Source organism: Cydia fagiglandana, chromosome 9, assembly GCF_963556715.1.
Source record: "Cydia fagiglandana chromosome 9, ilCydFagi1.1, whole genome shotgun sequence".
NCBI lineage: Eukaryota > Metazoa > Arthropoda > Insecta > Lepidoptera > Tortricidae > Cydia > Cydia fagiglandana.
This window is the reverse complement of record NC_085940.1, coordinates 5,159,988-5,179,440: the sequence shown is the minus strand read 5'-3', so window position 1 is coordinate 5,179,440 and position 19,453 is coordinate 5,159,988. Positions and strand designations below refer to the sequence as shown.

At 40.3% G+C, this 19,453-nt stretch overlaps 2 protein-coding genes across 4 annotated transcripts in view; one reads left to right on the top strand and one right to left on the bottom strand.

Annotated features, from left to right (window-relative positions):
* Nucleotides 1-19,453, bottom strand: part of LOC134667199 (GSK3-beta interaction protein-like) — a 170,003-nt gene that overhangs the window by 3,791 nt on the left and 146,759 nt on the right. The window lies entirely within an intron of this gene.
* LOC134667206 (dynein axonemal heavy chain 3) overlaps nt 6,111-19,453 on the top strand; it is a 156,757-nt gene continuing 143,414 nt past the window's right edge. Inside the window, exons 1-9 of the mRNA XM_063524532.1 lie at nt 6,111-6,213; nt 8,534-8,647; nt 9,760-9,957; nt 10,689-10,830; nt 11,173-11,311; nt 12,072-12,247; nt 15,333-15,536; nt 17,751-17,987; nt 18,576-18,663. Coding sequence (XP_063380602.1) covers nt 6,135-6,213; nt 8,534-8,647; nt 9,760-9,957; nt 10,689-10,830; nt 11,173-11,311; nt 12,072-12,247; nt 15,333-15,536; nt 17,751-17,987; nt 18,576-18,663 — 1,377 coding nt within the window. The 5' untranslated portion in view covers nt 6,111-6,134. The remainder of the gene's footprint in view (nt 6,214-8,533; nt 8,648-9,759; nt 9,958-10,688; nt 10,831-11,172; nt 11,312-12,071; nt 12,248-15,332; nt 15,537-17,750; nt 17,988-18,575; nt 18,664-19,453) is intronic.

Sequence of the window (19,453 nt, the reverse complement as noted above, 5' to 3'; positions counted from 1 at the left end):
ATCTAACTTAACATTTACTCCATCGTCCTCTATGACTTTAAAAGGTCCTTTAAAAAGGTTATCAAATTTTTTCCCAGTTTCTGACTTAATTAAAACAAGATCATCCTTTTTATAAGTCATTGAGTTCGATAACTTATCATAATATATTTTTCGTAATTCTTTTGTTTTTAACAAATTTTCTCTAGCATCTTTACGTGCTAATTGTAGTCTGTATTTTAATTCTAAAGCATAATCTTCTGAGTTATACATAGGTTCTACAGTGTTAGTTAAATTACTAGGGATATTACATTTCTTTCCGAAAACCAACTCGAATGGTGAATACTTTGTGGCTGTATGTACTGTTGTATTATACGCGAAACACCAGAACGGTAACCACTGACTCCACGTGTCAGGGTGTCCGTCGCACTGTATTCTCATAAATGCGGCTAAATGTTTGTGCATATTCTCTAATGCGCCTATTGATTGATGGTGGTATGCGGTTGAATTAAATTTACTTATTTTTAATAACTTACATACTTCGTCCATAGTAGCTGACATAAACTCCGTACCGCGATCTGTTGTTATCGCTCCTGGGATGCCATACCTTAATATAAAATTACTTACTAGAGATCTCGCTACGCTAATTGTATCCTTACGCTGTAGGGGATACGCCTCAATGTACTTGGTCAGTTCGCACTGCAATGTGAGAACGTATTTGTTATCTTCCGCGTCGGCATCGAGTGGTCCGAGTAGGTCGAGATATATTTTCTCGAAGGCGGATGTCGCTGTCGTTGTGATAGTCATTGGCTGTCTTAAGTTCTTAGAGTACTTAGATACTTGACATTTACTACACTTTTTCACATATTCCCTAACGTCATTTTCTAAACCTGGCCAGTAGTATTTAGACTTAATATTACTTATCATTCTGCGAACGCCGGCATGTCCGCTTGTTGGTAACAAATGATAGTCGTTCATTATAACTCGTCTCTCATCTTTGTCAGTAATTCTGTTTATTTTTCCTAGGACATTTACTTTCGGTCCGGACCAACTTTTATTTAACTTTATTTCATTTACCAGAGATTTTATAAATAACGCGTTTTTATCATTTTTTATTATACATAACTCATCTACTTGTATCTCTTTACAGAAATCACTTAACATACTCACAAATACGGCTCGCGTGAAATATGACGTATAATTAAGGTTAATGTAAAGACGTAATTTATCTTTTACGTACGCAAAACAATCTTTTTCTCTGGTTATTAACTTATTTTTTCTCAATATTCTTAACTCATCTTCTGACCCAAATAACATTTCTACAGAGTTATTAGGCTTTCTTAATATTTCCGCAATTCTCGGCTGATCAGACCTTAAATTTTCGGATATACTAAGATCCATAATATTACTGTCACTCGATCCGTCATCTTGCATTAATTTTTTACTCTGGGCCCTTGTCATAACCATAATCTGTTCACTCATATTTTTTAATTCGTCTGATGTTATTGTTATCCTACTTAAAGCGTCTGCTACTACGTTAGTTTTTCCTTTTATGTATATTATTTTATAGTCATATTCCTCTAACTGCAATCTAAATTTTACTAATCTGCTGGACGGGTCTTTCATGCTGAAAAGATAGAGAAGTGGTCTGTGGTCTGTTAATATTGTAAAGCGTCGTCCAAACAAATATGGTCTGAAATATCGTACACTCCATGTGATTGCCAAAAGTTCTTTCTGAATAATGGGATAATTTAACTCTGATTTATTTAGGGGTCTACTGGCATACGCTATAGGCCTTTTGTCTTTATTACATAGCACGGAACCGATCGACTTTGCTGACGCATCTGTTTGTAAGATAAATTCGTTTTCTATGGAAAAATCGGGATATTGTAAGATTGGTGGCGTTATTAGTTTTTGTTTTAGTATGTTAAACGCCGTATCGCACTCGTCGGTCCACTGAAATATTACGTTTTTTCTACATAATTTGTTTAATGGTAAAGTTATCTCCGCGAAATTAGGGATAAATTTCCTATAGTAATTGCAAAAAGCTACGAAACGCCTAACTTCGTCACTATTTGTTGGTGTTGGGTAATTTTGTAATACTTTTGTTTTTTGTGGATCTGGTAACACACCTTCCGCTGATACAACATGACCCAAGTAAAGTAATTCTTTTTTTAGAAAATCACATTTTTGAGGATTTATTTTCAAGTTAACTTTACGCAACCTCTCTAAGACATCAATTAAGTTTTTATTATGTTGATTCATATTTCTTCCAAAAATAACTAAATCGTCCATGTAAACAAAACATTTCTCGTACGAGAGACCTGACATTGCTATTGACATTACACGGGAAAATGCACTACCACTAATTTTCAAACCCATGGGGAGCCTTTTCATTCGAAATTGACCTTGACTTGTTGAAAACGAAGTGATATTTCTACTATCTTCATCCAGAGATGTTTGGTAATATGATTGTTGTAAATCAAGGTGACTAAAGTATATTGCGCCTGACAAAGAATCTAGAATTTCGACGATATTCGGAAGAGGGAATTTATCGTCTTGAATAACGTTATTTACTTTACGGTAATCGATAACTAATCTCCATTTTTTTGTGTTATCCTCTGATTTTTTCGGTACTAAAAGTATGGGACTGTTCCAATCGCTATTTGATTCCTCAATTATATCGTCTTTAATCATTTGTTCAACTTGTTTATTTACTTCCGATTTCATTGCTGCTGGTAATCTATAAGGCTTTGTATATATAGGTTTAGTATTTGGTTTCACGGTAATACTTTGGCTCAATATATTGGACGTTCCTAATTTATCCCCTTCTAAGTAAAAGACATCGGCGTATTTGGCACATATTGACTCGATAAGTCTACGGTCTGTATCGTTTAAATGGTCTAATTTTAAAGATGGTAGTAATTTTTTAACTCGATCTACTCCGTTGTCGGTTTTGTGAAAGTTGCAAATGTTATAATTATTTAAATTTTCTAATTTAGGTAGAAACATGGGTAATTGGACGTCATGGTCACTTGTATTTAAAATTCGTACCGGTATTCTATTTTGTTTAACTTTAACTATACTTCCGGCTAAAAATATATTTTCGGCTAATTTTTCAGAATTTATAACGTAATCCTTTCCCAAGTCAAGAGATTTTACTTTAATTAAATGTAATGATTCACTTCTCGCTGGTAGTGATAAACAAGTTCCGTTATTGCTACTTCTCTGAATTCGTAACACGTATCTCTCGTTCCCATCGTGTAACGTGAGTTCGTCCGTCATTAAGTCTATAATTGCGTTATATCTTCGCATGAAGTCGAGTCCGAGAATGCCATCCGCGTGACATGGCATATCCTCATCCTGTAATATATGAAACCTATGCGTAAGCGATATCGTATTACTGTATTCTAAAGTCGCGTCTGTCACATGTTTACTTGTAATTTTTCCACCTACGCCTGATATTATAGTACCTTTTTCGTATGTCGGAGATTCTATGGGAACCTTGCTACGTTGTAAAATAGATATACTTGCACCATTGTCAATCATAAGGATAATATTTTGTCCACCTACTGAAACTCTAACATAGTCTAGTCCGTCACATATAGTCAAAACTTTATGCTCGAAAAAACTGCATCTGTGAAGGTTCTTCACTCACCGTGTTGCGTGAGGTCTGCGGCTCGTGTGTATATGTATACACATTTCCTCGACGGCCGCGGTTCCTTTGTGTACCACGTCCTCTAAAATTTGCACGCTGTCCGCGTCCCCTATAAAAATTATTAGTGGGTACAGTACCTCTGCTCATCGGGTAGCTCGGTACCCAATGATTGCGGTAGGCTCTGGCTCGAGGCTGGTAGGCATGTCCGCGCCAACCATAACGCTGGGGTTGCTGGAAACCTCTTCTGGTCATGTTCATGACCACAGGCTCGGGCTGCGGTCGCGCCAGCTCCTCGTCTTGAGCAGCTCTGACGGCTTCCTTCAATTCTGTGTACTCCCGGGCAGCTAGAATTGTACTTAATCGGCGGTTTCGCAAACCGTCTGTAAACTTTTTGATAGCCAAGGACTCATTTATCGGTCTAAGGACATCGCAAGCTTCCGATTTCCCGTCAGCTTGTGCTATTGTTAGGCCGATAAACAATTCCTCTAGTTTATCGCCGTATTGGCTAATTGACATTTCTCTTTGTGAAATGTTGTTTAATTGTATTAGCAAAGAATTTGCGGATTTCTTAGGTAGCAAATATTTTTTTATATCGGCTACTAGCTGGGTAGCGGTGTCATATGTCGGTTTTAGCTTCAATTGCGCGATTTTATTAAGTCGGGTTTTTAAAACAAAAGAAATCAGCAACTTCTTTTCGCTACTATCTGTTAACATGCCATCTAACATTTCAATTCCCGCTATCATCCTTTCCACAGTTTCCTCCTTATCATCTAAAATTGGAATTAAGCTATTAGCTTCCCTAATTTCAAATTGTTTCGCCATTTTAGCTGGTTTTTCGGACACGCTTTCTATTATTTTATACTTTAAAATTCTATCGTAAACTTCTTCTATTTTCTCACACAATAATTCCGAAAACAAACATTCCTTTGACAGGTCATTTACATTAACAGAAACAACTAACTGCTTATAGTCCTCATATATTAATTGCGCTTCAGAAATTTTTATTAATCCTACTTCTTGTTGCCTTCTACACTCGCCTAATTTCCGCAGGTCAACTCTAAGTTTTTCTAACTTTTCATATATATTATTTAATTTTAAATCCATACCTTTAACAACACACTTTGACGCACTGAAATTTTAACGCTTTTCACTTCACACACGCGTATCGCGTAAAGCTCCTTGCTCCTTCCTTCGCCTCCGATCCTTGGTGCCTAGACATCTTCTTCGGTGACTTTGGCCGGGGCTGCCCGCCTTCCAGACAGCCTGGTCTGCATCCTGCTCCAGAATTCGCGTCGCACCTCTTTTCTGACACAATTCGCTTGTGCCTTTCTCGCCAACACGCACAGTCCACAGCAGAAAATCAGCGCTATTATGACAAATAGGATGCTCACTAGTATATTATTGATTCTGGTGTGTTCATTTGAGCTCGTTGCATAGTTGCTCCCAATTGCATTCTGTGTGATGATGAACTCCCTTTCTTCCTGTTTACTGTACTGGTGCCCCATTTTCACTTTCACTTAATTTATAAACTGTCCGAAAATTCACTGATTTAAAAGTTCATCGCTCAGTCGGTACGCGCTCGCTCCGCGGTCGGTCGTTGTTTATATGATATCCGATACCATCGCGCGCCGAGGTACGTCGAGGCCACGGTCAACGGTCGCCATGAGGTATGGTGGACAGTTGGAATAAAAGACGTGAGTCTAGCTCGATGGTTATAATCAGACTGACTAAACTAACTTACATGATCTGTCTACATCTAGTTACATACACGTATAGTATATGCACACCTCACTGTCATTTTAGTAATTAATATCCTGGGAGTCCGAGCTTTGCTCGGAAAATATATTATAAAAACTCAAAATGCGCGTTTATTCAGATATATATAAGATGTAGCTAGATTGTTTTTTCGTCCCCGAAAACCCCCATATAGTAAATTTCACCGAAATCGTTAGAGCCGTTTCCGTGATCCCCGAAATATATGAAGATATAGTTACCTACAAGAATTCTTTTTTTTTTTTTTTTATTATGCATGGGTTTACTCATGGCCACAGACTAGCCGAGGCGTAGACGTGGCCTACGATGGAGCGAGCTCGCCCAGAAGGTGCCTGTTCACTCTTGATTTGAAGGTTGCCGGGTTATAAGAGCACGGAAATATAGACGCCGGCAAGGAATTCCATTCCTTATTCGGCGGTTTAAAGCGCCCCTTGCACCATCCCACTCACCCGGGGTTAACCGGTTAAACCGTTAACCCATGGTCAAATGGTACTAGTAACCATGGTAACTCCAGGTTTAACTCATCGTTAACCCCGGGTTAATGAATGGTGCAAGTGGTCCTAAGATATATGATATAAAAACAGAGCTTATGATCTTTTTCAGCAGTGCAATGGCAAGCGGCGACCGCAAGCGCAAGGCCTTGAACCCCAACCTCCAGCTGGTGGACGCCGAGCCATGTCCACCACGTTTTGTGACTCCTGCGCGGAAACAGCCTGGCTTGCCGTGGATGCCGCGAGCTGGTCGCCACTCCGAATTGGATAAGGACAGCGTACTGCTAAGTGCGGCTAAAAACTACTACCCTGAAGGTATGTTCAACACCTACAGACCACGGACTCATTTAGACGGCGCGCGATCTCGCATGCGATTTTAGGTAGGTACATTGCGGACCATTGACGTTACATCAACTCAGCCGACCGATCAAATAACGCAATGTACTGAAACTCGCATGCGAGTTCTCGCGCCGTCTAAATGAGCCCTAAAACTGCCGGCCACTGGCCGCGTCACCGAGCTTGAGGTGCATGCATCGCGTACTCTTACATATTTACTAATAAGTACATTTGTCATCATCATCATCATATCAGCTAGAAGACGTCCACTGCTGGACACAGGCCTCCCCCAAACAGTGCCACAATGACCGGTCTTGCGCCACCCGCAGCCAGCGGACTCCCGCGAGCTTTACCAGGTCATCAGTCCTGTGGGGGTCTACCCACGCTGCGTCTTCCGGTATGTATCCGGTAGACTAGGTACAATTATATATATAAACAGCTGCCACGTCGTCAGCTTTTTTAAATTTTCTTGAAATTCGCTGAAAACATGATTACAAGCCTTAGCTACTGTTTCTTTGATACTTTGTCTGCTATGACTAAGGAGTCGTCCATTAATTCAGATTTTTTACTCCTCCCCCTCCCACTATGTCACACTTTTTCATAGTAAAAAGATAGGTCCCCCTGTTGCCGTGACGTAATATGTGGATGAACCCTAATAAAAGTAGAGTTTCATACTAAAAAGCTGTAGCCAGTGCAAAGAATATAATACTCACTAGGAGAAGAACGACAACTCCATACAAAAAAATGTCCCCAAACGTTTATACGTTTATACTAGTAGCGCCGCGTTGTGTACCAAGAACTAAAGTTGACAACTGGTTTAGCCTGGCGGGTATTGGTAGGTAGTAATTCTGTTGATAAACATATTTTTTATCTTCATATCACGAAATATATGAAAGATGCAAATATTACCCCTTGTTTGTGGTATTATCAATTGATTTAAATAAAAGGCATATTTATGTTTATAACATTGTATAATTTTATTTATTAAAAATATGTTTTACATATAGAAATATACACTGAAAATTAAACCCTAACAACTTAATAAAAAAATTGACATTAATAAAGCGCATTCACAAAGTTTCCAGTGTAATACAAATAACATTAGACATGCCTACCTATTACACTTTACACACAGATACACTACACTTTACACACGACATTTTACACAGATTTCCAACTTGTATTCATACATTTCTTCACGGTTAATTAATACGCTTTCCAGATGCATTATGACTCGGTTCCTTCTGAACCCACTAAAACTGAATTTCACTCTGGCTGCTTCAACAGCCGTTGCTCCATTTTCTATGTGCATTGCTGTAATCCATGTAGGTACAGACTTACAGTCTTAAGTGGTAGTACCGCTACGTTGTATTTATTATTTGAAGATTTAATAAATAAAATTTTCGTTATGAACTTTAACCACAGCAGTTGGACAGAGTCATTGAGAAATATATTTTTTATTATGGTGGGTAGATGTACCTACCCTCCATATATTTTATGGGCGTTGATAAAGACAGTTGGAAGCAAATATTGAATTTTAAAACTGAATCGCGTATAATTAAGTTTTACGCGTTTTAAGTCCCGTTTTATGATTAATAATGTATAAAATTCGTGATAATTTAAATCAGAGTTGGGAGCAATGTTGCTGTAGAAAAATGTTTTTATTTTTATTGCTCGCAACTTTTTCTTGGAGGCCAGCGCAGACATAGAAGCTTCAGGCGCACACATGCGCAATTGTTTGGGGACATAACTTTCTTAGGAAGTGAACAGGCCTTGAGCCAGTGACAGCTGTAGTAGATATCCAAGGACTGGCCTTACGGGCACTAAAAACCGGGCAAGTGCGAGTCGGACTCGCGCACGAAGGGTTCCGTATCATAATGCAAAAAAAAACGGAAAAAAAGAAAAAAAAAACGGTCACCCATCCAAGTACTGACCACGCCCGACGTTGCTTAACTTTGGTCAAAAATCACGTTTGTTGTATGGGAGCCCCATTCAAATCTTTATTTTATTCTGTTTTTAGTATTTGTTGTTATAGCGGCAACAGAAATACATCATCTGTGAAAATTTCAACTGTCTAGCTGTCACGGTTCGTGAGATACAGCCTGGTGACAGACGGACGGACGGACGGACGGACAGCGAAGTCTTAGTAATAGGGTCCCGTTTTACCCCTTGGGTACGGAACCCTAAAAATGGTACTAGGTAGTTCAGCGGTGTCACTCACGAATTCGAGCCAATCGTGCAGTCCTTAGATATATATGTCAATGGCTGTAGCATATATGTGTAAAATCATAATGTGCAGGTGAAAGCGAAGGCGGCTGCAGCGAATTCCCACCGTTAATGCAGAGGAAATCCTGGACCCGTGGTGTGCCGCACCGAGACAGCTTCGATTACGTCAAGCCTATGGACTCCACTGGTAAGTATTGTTAAAACTAATACACCAATCATCATCAAATAATAGTTATTTGTTTTACAAGGGGGCAAAGTTGTTGTTTAACCGCTCGTGCTAATATTGATACCCGAGCAAGCGAAAGATTCCAAAATTGAACCACGAGCGTAGCGAGTGGTTCGAAAAATGGAATTTTGAGCGTTGCGAGGGTTTCAAAGAACGAGGGTTAAACAAAATTTGCCCCCGAGTGAAACACAAAATTATTCACCACACCAACCCGAAGCAAATATTAAATGTAAAATATCAAACAAAATCAAACCAAATCAAGTCCAAATGAAAGTTATTAAATATTTATCATGCAAAATCATCATTTAAAAGTCAATTCTACCAGCAAACATATTTAAGAAAACAACTCAAAATTTACATTTGATTACTTTGCCTCACATGTGAATAAAATGCAACTTTGCTATCAGTTTTTGAAGTGCAAAGTAAGCCTTTCCGAGCTGGTGTGGTGAAAAAGATTTAATACAATAAAACAGACATAACTTGGGATACGTCGCCGCACGATAGTGATAGTGACCATTTCCAATACCGATTGTTGGGCTGCACACAGGAAGGCTCATTATCGGTTATCAGTTATCAAGATTCGCTATCACATATACATACTAGAGTGACCAAGAACATGTTTCTAAGGGGTAAACAACGCGCGTGTGTCATCCGAAGTTGCAGGCATGTATTGGCTACGCTAAAATAAGGCGGGGCGTAAGTATGCTTGTTTCCAAGCGACGCGATATAAAATAGGTCCAAAAACTATCATATCTGAAAATCATCCTAGGTCGTGACATTGGAAGTGGTTCCAAAGCGCCGGGTTCTCCCCATCCTCTTTGGCCCTCTCGATCCCCACAGTGAGCTCCTGTTTTCTACTAAGCCAATAATATGACTACCTACCCTACCAAAAGATGGGGTTATCCCGTCTCTAGCTTATCTTTAGCAGGCGTATTATGGATCGCTTTATCCACGTGATAAAATAACTGTCACTTTTTAATTCCGCTGGATATAGAGTGACGGACACCGTTTTATCACGCTGTCACGTAGACAAAAACGACCATCATATCCATACTGATTATTCTATAATGTAGGTAACTGCTACACCCCGGCCTCGAAGACCATGCGGGTAATAAATATGCCCCCAAAACGGCGGGCGCCCCCCGTCCTCTACGGGCCGCTCGGGCCCCGCGGGGAGGTCCAGTTCCCGCCGCTCAAGCCCTACGCCGAGCGGATGAGGGAGAAAGAAGAAGCAGAGAGAAAGGAAAGAGAGAAGGGGAAATTGCAGAAAGGTACATGTTTACTATAGTTTTATAACTTTATATATGTAAAGTTTACTACCCTACTGCCGGCATAGCCAATAAGGTTTTAATCGCTATCGCTACGACAACGAAACGCTTTGTGTCTCTCTATCTCTCTTCCATATTAGTGTAACAGTGACAGTTGCGTTTCGATCGCTACGGAGCGTAAGACAGTCTTTCCACAGTGACCACAGCTGGTGCAAATTAGCTGAAATGTCGGAATTTAAGGTAAAAACAATGAAAGTATAGGTATATCGCGGTAGACTTTGTGTAATTAAATAGCGAATTTTGAAATCTGCGTTTGCACAGGAGTCCGAAAATTTTTGGGCCCAAAATAAGCAGTCTCCGTAGCCAACATGCCAATCGTTAACACTCCGAACGAAACGCAACTGTCACTGTCGTACTAATATGGAAGAGTGATAGAGAGAGATGACTACACTACGCCACGGAGCGTTAACGATTGGCACGTTGGCTAAGCACCAAGGAGCTTTTAATTTTTATTCTATTACAAGCCGTAGAAGACATGGGGTCTGTGATTAAATTGATATATGGGCTGATTTAGACGATGCGAGAACTCGCATGCGAGATTCATACCATTGCGGGTTTTGATCGGTCGGTTGAATTGGACGTAACCAACAGTCCGCAATGTAACTAAAATCGCATGCGAGTTCGCGCGCCGTCTAAATCAGACCTAAGGCAAAATTTTACTCATACTTCCACAGGACTAGTGCTACTCGAAGACCTGGTCTCCGGTGCGTATAACAGAAGAAAAGAGGCCGAAGCAGAGGCCAGGCGACAGAAGAGGGAGAAGAGAAGGCGAGAGAAGGAGGCCGCCGAAGCTGCAGCAGAAATCGCTTTGAAAAAGTACCAATTCTAAAGTCTTCTGTATTGTCTTTTTAAGCCCCTACACAAAAAAGGAGTGTTATATGTTTCATGCCAATGTCTGTGATCTGTCTGTGGGATCGTAGCTCTCCAACGGATGAATCGATTTCGATGCGGTTTTTTTTTCGCGAAAGCTATTTTCCTTGCAGTGGTTCTTAGCTATGTTTGACAGAAATCGATCCAACATTTTGAAGTCAGCTCTTTTACAAAATGGTTTATGGAATTTTTATTAGTATAAAATTGATTATTTGGCATATACATAGCGTAGGGGCCGTAGGGGGTTTTTTAAAGTTAGAGACATTAACAATATTTTTTTTCTTATAGGCATTTAGAAAAATTACAATTCGAGGTTCCGAGAGACCCGGACGATCAGAAATTAGAAATGCTGAGAATAACCGCAGAGGAGCACTACAGATACATACATCCTAAGGATTTAGAGAGAATCAACTACTACTTGACCACGGTAAATTTTGTTTGTTAATCCACAAACATTGCACACTAGGGGGCGTTTTCGGGCAGGTCAATGGGGTTGGCCGGTGGAAGTTTTTAGCAGATGGCGCCATCATAGCTTGCCCTGTCAATCCGTAGAATTGTGTCAATTTTTTATTTTTTTAATACCCTGGATGCCAGCTCTTTTAGCCAAATCTCATAGAAAAAGGGGCAAGCTATGATGGCGCCATCTATGCAAACGTTTGACAGTTGCCAACCCCATTATATATTAGCAAAGAGAATAGAGTGTATAGAGGCGGATTGTCAAAGTAAATTATGTAGCCACTGTAAATTTACTGCCATCTTTCGACAGAAGATTAAAACTGTTAGAATGCCATTTGACTTTGATCCTTATTCTTTCACTGCCTGCCTGATGTGCCTGCACAACGCCCCCTGGAGTCTAATAATGTTTGAACATGGCAAACATGCATCCACCGCAGCACTGGCCGGTGATAAGAAAAAACATGATGCTCTTCGCGTTCGCGCTCGGCTTTTGTTTTTGGCGCGGAAAATTTTGTTGGTAATTTTGCTGCTGCTACGAAATTTTAATTTGTATTTTTTTACAGTTAGCCTGTTGTGGTGTCTCACTGCTGGGCAAAGGCCTCTCCCCCTGATTTCCATGACTCTCGTTGTAGTGCCTTCTCCGGCCAGCCACTGATGAAGGCGTATTACTACAAAATAATTCATTGTTCTGATATACATAAGTATCACTTCAAATATTCTTTCTCTTTCAGGCTCTTGACGGGAAACATCTACCAGACTTTCCCCAGCACCTATACTTAAAGGCGAAGGCGGCAGTAGATAAGCAAACAGCACATATCAAGAAGAGGTTACTGATTCTCACATACCAGGCATGTGTGAGGCAAAGTTTGGCTGATATAAAGGAGTTTTTCCTATGGGCTATGAAAAGGTACCTATACATATAATTGAGAAAGAAAATGCAAATTGTATTTTGGATATTTTTAGTGTATTCGTTCTATAGCCGGGTACTCACTAGCGAGCTGTAAACGAACATGCGTGATACAGTAACGAGGTTCTAGTGTGTACGCGTGTTACAGTTTCGGCTCGCGACGTCGCCGGAACGCTTTCACCGAGCGTACTGATTTTGCGAGCTGTAACTGTAACCGAATAGATACAGTACGAGGTTCTAGTGTGTACGCATGTTACAGTTTCGGCTCGCGTCGTCGGCGGAACGCTTTTACCGAGCGTACTCATTTTGCGAGCTGTAACTGTAACCGAACAGATACAGTAACGAGGTTCTAGTGTGTACGAGAAGGCCAAGCCGAATCTATCCTCAGTTTTGGTTTGTAACTCCACGATGTCGGACGAGTATTTTTCGCATGTGCAGAATACATACTAGATGCCTACTCGATGGTCATAAACGGCCACGAAGATGTGGGATTCATAGAATTTATCGGGAAAGTAGTTCCATAGAATACACTACATAGTACACTATTTTCCCTGTAGGCGTCTATCAGCAATAGTAGTTTGTGTTACAAGGGATCAAAATGATATATTTCCGTCAAGGGCGTATATTGAATCCTGAATGAAGCGATGGATTCTACAATAGAATCCCGAACGTAGTGAGGGATTCTAAAGTAGAATCCTGAGCGTAATAAGGGATTCAAGTGTTAACGCCCAAGACGAAATAATTTTGATACCGTGTGACACATACTGCTTTTCACATCAACTATGAGGAAAATAAAAAAAATCTTAGTGTTGACACAATCCGATGCTTAAACAGATTATTTAAGCTAAAAAAATAATGTGTCAAAAAATTTAAAAATAGAGTGCTTGAACAGAAAAGTGCCACTTTGATCCCTCCTAGCAGGGAAGAAAAGTGCCACTTTGATCCCTCCTAGTAGGGAAGCAAAAGCCGTTTTCCGAATATGTGATGTGAAAAATACATTTATCCTCTGACCATTCACTCATGACGAATAAATACTCGATATATAGCCTGGAGCGCTGGTGGCCTAGTGGTAAGAGCGTGCGACTTGCAATCCGGAGGTCGCGGGTTCAAACCCCGGCTCGTACCAATGAACTTATGTACGAAATATCATTTGATATTTACCAGTCGCTTTTCGGTGAAGGAAAACATCGTGAGGAAACCTGCATACATCTGCGAAGAAATTCAAAGGTGTATGTGAAGTCCCCAATCCGCATTGGGCTAGCGTGGGGACTATAGCCCAAGCCCTCTCGCGCTCGAGATGAGGCCTGTGCCCAGCAGTGGGACGTATATAGGCTGAGATGATATAGCTGGTCCGCAGCGGCTAGCAACAACTAATCTTGACGTCCACGAGCGCAGTGCAAGCGTCCTTTGGTTCGCGGCGGATCGCTGCGAGCCGCTCGTGTAGCGTTCGTTGCAGGCTCGCGAGCACGTACACACTATGTTTTTGGCAACAGTAACTGTTACAGTTACGTGCAACGTTACGGGTTCAGAAATGAGTACGTTGTAAACGTCGGCTCGCTGCGAGCCGCTCGTGTAGCGTTCGTTGCAGGCTCGCGAGCCACGTATACACTATGTTTTTGGCAACAGTAACAGTTACAGTTACGTGCAACGTTACGGGTTCAGAAATGAGTACGCTGTAAACGTCGGCTCGCTGCGAGCCGCTCGTGTAGCGTTCGTTGCAGGCTCGCGAGCTACGTACACACTATGTTTTTGGCAACAGTAACTGTTACAGTTGCGTGCAACGTTACGGGTTCAGAAATGAGTACGTTGTAGATGTCGGCTCGCTGCGAGCCGCTCGCGTACCGCTCGCAGCAGGTTTGCGAACCACGTACACACTATGTTTTTTGGTTACAGTACATGCAACGGTTACAGTTACAGCTCGCTAATGAGTACCCGGCTTATGAGTTTGTTCATTGGGCTTCGCGCTTGTAGCCATAGGATTCTTATTTATTTCACGTAGAATGTCATAGGTTAGGTATGCTGTATTTATTGCACGTATGTCATAGGTTAGTGTGCACTATTTTTACGCAAAGCTTTTCGAGCCTCTTTTTCAACTCCCAGTTTTTCCTAGTACTCTCTCTCTCTCTAGTCGTTTTCTTCATTGCTGAAGGTCGTGTCCGTCTTGAAATTTTCTGATGACCCCTGTCACCAATCGCTTCCATCCCACCCTGCTCTCGGCCTTCTTCATGGCGGTTGCTATTGTGAGGCCTGTAAGGGTAGAGACCTGATCCGACCACCGAGCAGGAGATCTGCCACGTCGCCGCTTGCCGTCTACTTTCCCAACAACTACAAGTTTCTCCAAGTTGTCAGGTTCTCGGCGGGCTATGTGTCCAAAATAGCTAAGAATCCTTTTAAAACAGGTGGTGGATAGCCTTGTCTGGATCCCAAGCTGCTGGAGGATAGAGACGTTTGTCCTCTTGGCTGTCCATGGGATACGTAGCATCCGTCTCCAGCACCACATTTCAAAGACCTCTATTTTCTTGCGTTCCGCTGACCGGATTGTCCATGATTCCGAGCCGTAGAGGAAAATCGAGAAGACCAGCGTTCTTATGATTCTCATCTTGGTGTTATTCGAGATTTTTCGATCCTGCCATATTCGTGTCATCTTACTCATGGCAGATTTGGCCATTTGAGTCCTTTTCGAATTTCTCTCTCCTTCTCGCTCGCGAATTTCTCGCTTCCTCCTTGGTTAGTAAGTAGTGACCCCAGGTATACAAATTTCCTAGTACAGTCAACTTTAAAAATATGGGTGTAGCCAACATATTCAAAAATATGTCCCATACTTCCCATAGTTCTTAATTCGCTGACATAATTAAGAGTTATGGGACTAATTTTTGAGACCCAATTTTTACAGCTGACTGTGCAGCCAAGGATATATTACTTAGGTAGGCACCATTGTATGCTCGATCTCTGGGTAATAATAAGTACCTACAGTAAAATTGGCCGAATCACGTGATTTCTTAATAACAACCATAACTATAAACCAATTTTCAAGCCACACAGAGATATATTTCATTCGCTAATTTCCTCAAAATTCATTTTTCAGATGCATCCTCTCCTACATCCTGGAGGATCCAGCGGAATGCGAACGCCTCCACATAGCCTTCCTGCCGCCCCTGTGGCCAGCGTGTGTCGTTCGCGCACCGATGCCGTGGCATTCTGACTATGTGCGCGCTAAGCAGGCCATGTTCTTCCGATACTATGAGGGCAACCCCGTGCTTATAGAGCTGAGGAGAATGTGGCATGACAGGTAGACAAATTTGATACGTATAGGAAATACCTATAGGCATAATAAGCAGAGCTCGGCGGGGGTGAGCTGTTTTCAGAGTTTGCACAACATGGACATGCATTGTCATTCGATGCTATATGTGGTGTAATTTAATAACTAAAGAAATTTTTTACTAAGGCTGCCTTTCCGCTACGATCTTTACGTTGCCATTAAAACAAATCAATTTTATACCAAGCTTTTTTAGTAAACCTCAAATACAAATACAAATACAAATACAAAATCGTTTATTTGTCCAACATAGGTATGAATAGTACATAAGTACAGATCTTATAGTATTACTGTTGTATCACTATGTTGTGCCATAAGGCGTACAATTATTTGTCATTAATGGACTGTGACTACATGCTGTGCACAGTTACCATTAATTATAGTCTAACAAAAATTCGCTTACACTATAATATGTTTTGTCAACTAAATATTTAAAAACTTTACTTTTAAAACTTGTCATATCCTCTAAATTTCTTAATTCATTCGGTATTTTATTAAAAATTTGTGGGGCCATTCCAAATATACTTTTTCTATATAATGCTGTTTTGGAAGGCATTGAATTTATTTTGTTCCTAAGACGTATACTCTTAAACTGTTGAAATAAGTGGGGATTACTTTTAACAAAAATTACAATTTCGAAAATATACAAACAAGGTAGAGTTAATAGTCCTAATTTTTTAAAATATGGTTTACATGAACCCAGTTGCTGAATTCCACACAATGATCTAATGCATCTTTTTTGCGCTTTAAACGCTACTTCTCTGTCAACTGAGTTTGCCCAAAATATAATGCCATACCTTAGTGTTGATGTTACATAGGCTTGATATGCCGTCAAAACAACTGGTTCACTAACAATCTTTCTTAAATTATATAAAACATATGAAAATTGATGCAGTTTCTTACATATAATGTCTATTTGATTTCTCCATGTCAATTTATGATCTAAGCTTATACCTCTTCCAATACTATGTATATCCATCCATATGCTACTATTAAAGTTTATTTGTGCATAAGGCATATACTTATAATTAAACTAAAGTCTTATTTTAATATTTCTTTCTAAGGTGTATCTATATTAATATCTACACTTGACATAAGTGACGTCAAAATGGCTCACCCCTGCCGAGCTCTGATAATAAGCACAAGCAAAAAGGATAGATAGTATAGAGGGATCCTGTCATAGTATATTTTGTAGTCACAGTGAATTTACTGCCATCTATCGAAACACGACTAAAACTCAAAACGAAAACTTATAAAATTATCATAAAAATGTATATATATGGATAAATGATTTTTATTATTTTTATATCATTTTGATCCATGTTCATTCACTGATATTTATGTCTTAAAATTGTTAAATATGAAACGGTGTCGTCACGCCATCTAGTTGAGCATAGGCTAAAGGTGTGTGCGGCATCTATCCGAGAATGACTTTTTCTCGATTTCCGAGGCACGTTTTTTTCTTAGAGTTTATTCATCTTAACGAAGTTACATATGTCTTTGGCACAAGTAAGGGCTGATTTAAACGATGCGAGAACTCGCATGCAAGTTTCATTACGTTGCGGGTTTTGGTCGGCCGGTTGAATTGGACGTAACCAACAGTCCGCAATGTAACTAAAATCGTATGCGAGTTCGCGTGTAAATCAGCTCTAAGGGTTGCCGAATAGTGGGAAGGCCACAGACTACCTAGTCTAATTCAGATGGACCGACGATCTGGTTAAAGTCGTGGGAAACCGTTGGTTGAGGGCAGCGAATGACCGTTCGTTGTGGAGATCCTTGGGGGAGGTCTTTGTCCAGCGGTGGACGTCTATCGGCTGAGATGATGATGATGAAGCGTTCCCGAATGTGCAAATAAACTTCTCTCTCGTGATTTTATTTGTTGACATGAAACGTCTTTTTTCTCTCGAGTGTATAGAGAGTGATAGAAATTATGTTTATAGATTGACACAGCTTTGCAAAGCACGCTATTCTCAAAACTCACGCGTTAAATTTGAGATTTAAAGTGCCTACAAGTATCGATTACTGTCGAAGCGTTCATAAAACTAGTTTCCCAATACATTGCCTAATTGTCAACACGAATCCAGTTCATGAAGAACCGATTTGCCTTACGAATATTTTTGACGTGCCGCCTTCAGCAGAGGAGTCAATAAGTATCAGTACCTACTTACTGACCCCTTTTTCCCGCAGGTACCAAAATATGTTGATCTGCGACATGAACAAGATGCAAGAGGGCCTCCCTTTCCCGCAATACCCGCACGAGTTCACAGAGCGCCTGCAGAAGTTTTGCGAAGCCTCTCGTTCGGAGCTCGTCGATAATTGGCTGATCGACGTGGCCGATACAATGATCAAGATGAGGCATCACTGGGCCGTTTATGTGGCGAAGAAAAAGAAGGAGTCTACGTTTCAAGTGGAACGGTTTTTTGAGTATGTTTCTATTGTTTTCTTTTATGGTTTTACGACAGTAAATAAATAAATAAAATAAATATAAATATTATAGGACATTCTTACACAGATTGACTAAGTCCCACAGTAAGCTCAAGAAGGCTTGTGTTGTGGGTACTCAGACAACGATATATATAATATACAAATACTTAAATACATAGAAAACACCCATGACTCAGGAACAAATATCTGTATCAACAAACAATTCTTGAAAACAAACGATTTAATGGCTTGGCCACGACATTACGCGATTGGCAACGGCGTCGGCGGCAACCATGGGTGGGAACGAAAGGTCCGATCGCCGTGTTTGGCTTCAACCTATGGTTGCCGCCGCCACCGTCGCCAGTCGCGCAATATCGTGGCCTACCCGTTATACGTTTTTAGCAAGCTACAGTCTTGATTTGGAATAGAAAACGGTCACAATCTGTTCCCCATTCCATTCTATCTCTCGTTCGTTCTTGTTTTCCATTTGATCTCCGAAGACTCGACCGGAAAGTAAAATGAGTCATAAGCAAAATGTATGCTTTTTTTTAAATAATTATCGACCACATTGTAATTTCGTAATTTCAGATGCATCCACGGATTGATGTCGAAGCAAGTTCGGGATTTAGTGGAGCGGAGTGTTTATCATTTTGCCGCGTATTTTTCGTATTATTTTGTAAGTTTATAGTTTATACCTACCTATTCTGTTTAGAATTTTTTTGCTAGTTTGAACATAACTTTTACCTATTTATACGTGTTTAACTTTATTAGCATTTTTCTTGGACCCAACAGTTAAGTAGCTATTTGTACGTATGAATTGTAAAAGTCATTACCGTTCATAGAATGTCTGTCGGAGTGGCGACTTTCTATATCCACCTTGGCCTGTAGTTTAGCGCTTTCCATTCTAGTACAGTCACGCTCCGTGATACGCCATTTAAGGTTCTTTCTAAATTGGACATTCCATGGCGTAAGTATGGAACAACCAATTAAGCTAAGACGTGACGTAAATGCCGTAACAACCGCATAGCGTGATGGTAAATGAAGTTTTAATACTACTTTCCATTGACACCTAATATTATATTAATATTACTGACTTGCATCGCAATTATAATTGTGGGTTTTTACCCGACTACGGCAACGCAAAAGGAGGGTTATGATTTTGACCGGTATGTATGTGGGTATGTATGTAAGTATGTTCATCTGTTCCATCATAACTTCTAAAGTACACATTATAATTTGACAAACGATATGTCATTCCAATCGTCTTAATCGTCCTCTGGTTATAGGCTATATGACGTCACAAAAAATGAACACGGCTCCCTCTAGAGGTCATAATTGTGTCGCTTAACTTCAAACTCGGGTAAATCCATTAGACCCTCAGCAAATATCTACCCTATTACGTTTTCTTAATACCAAAATCGCATAATCTGACAGATGGATTTATCCGAGTTTGAAGTTAGGCGACT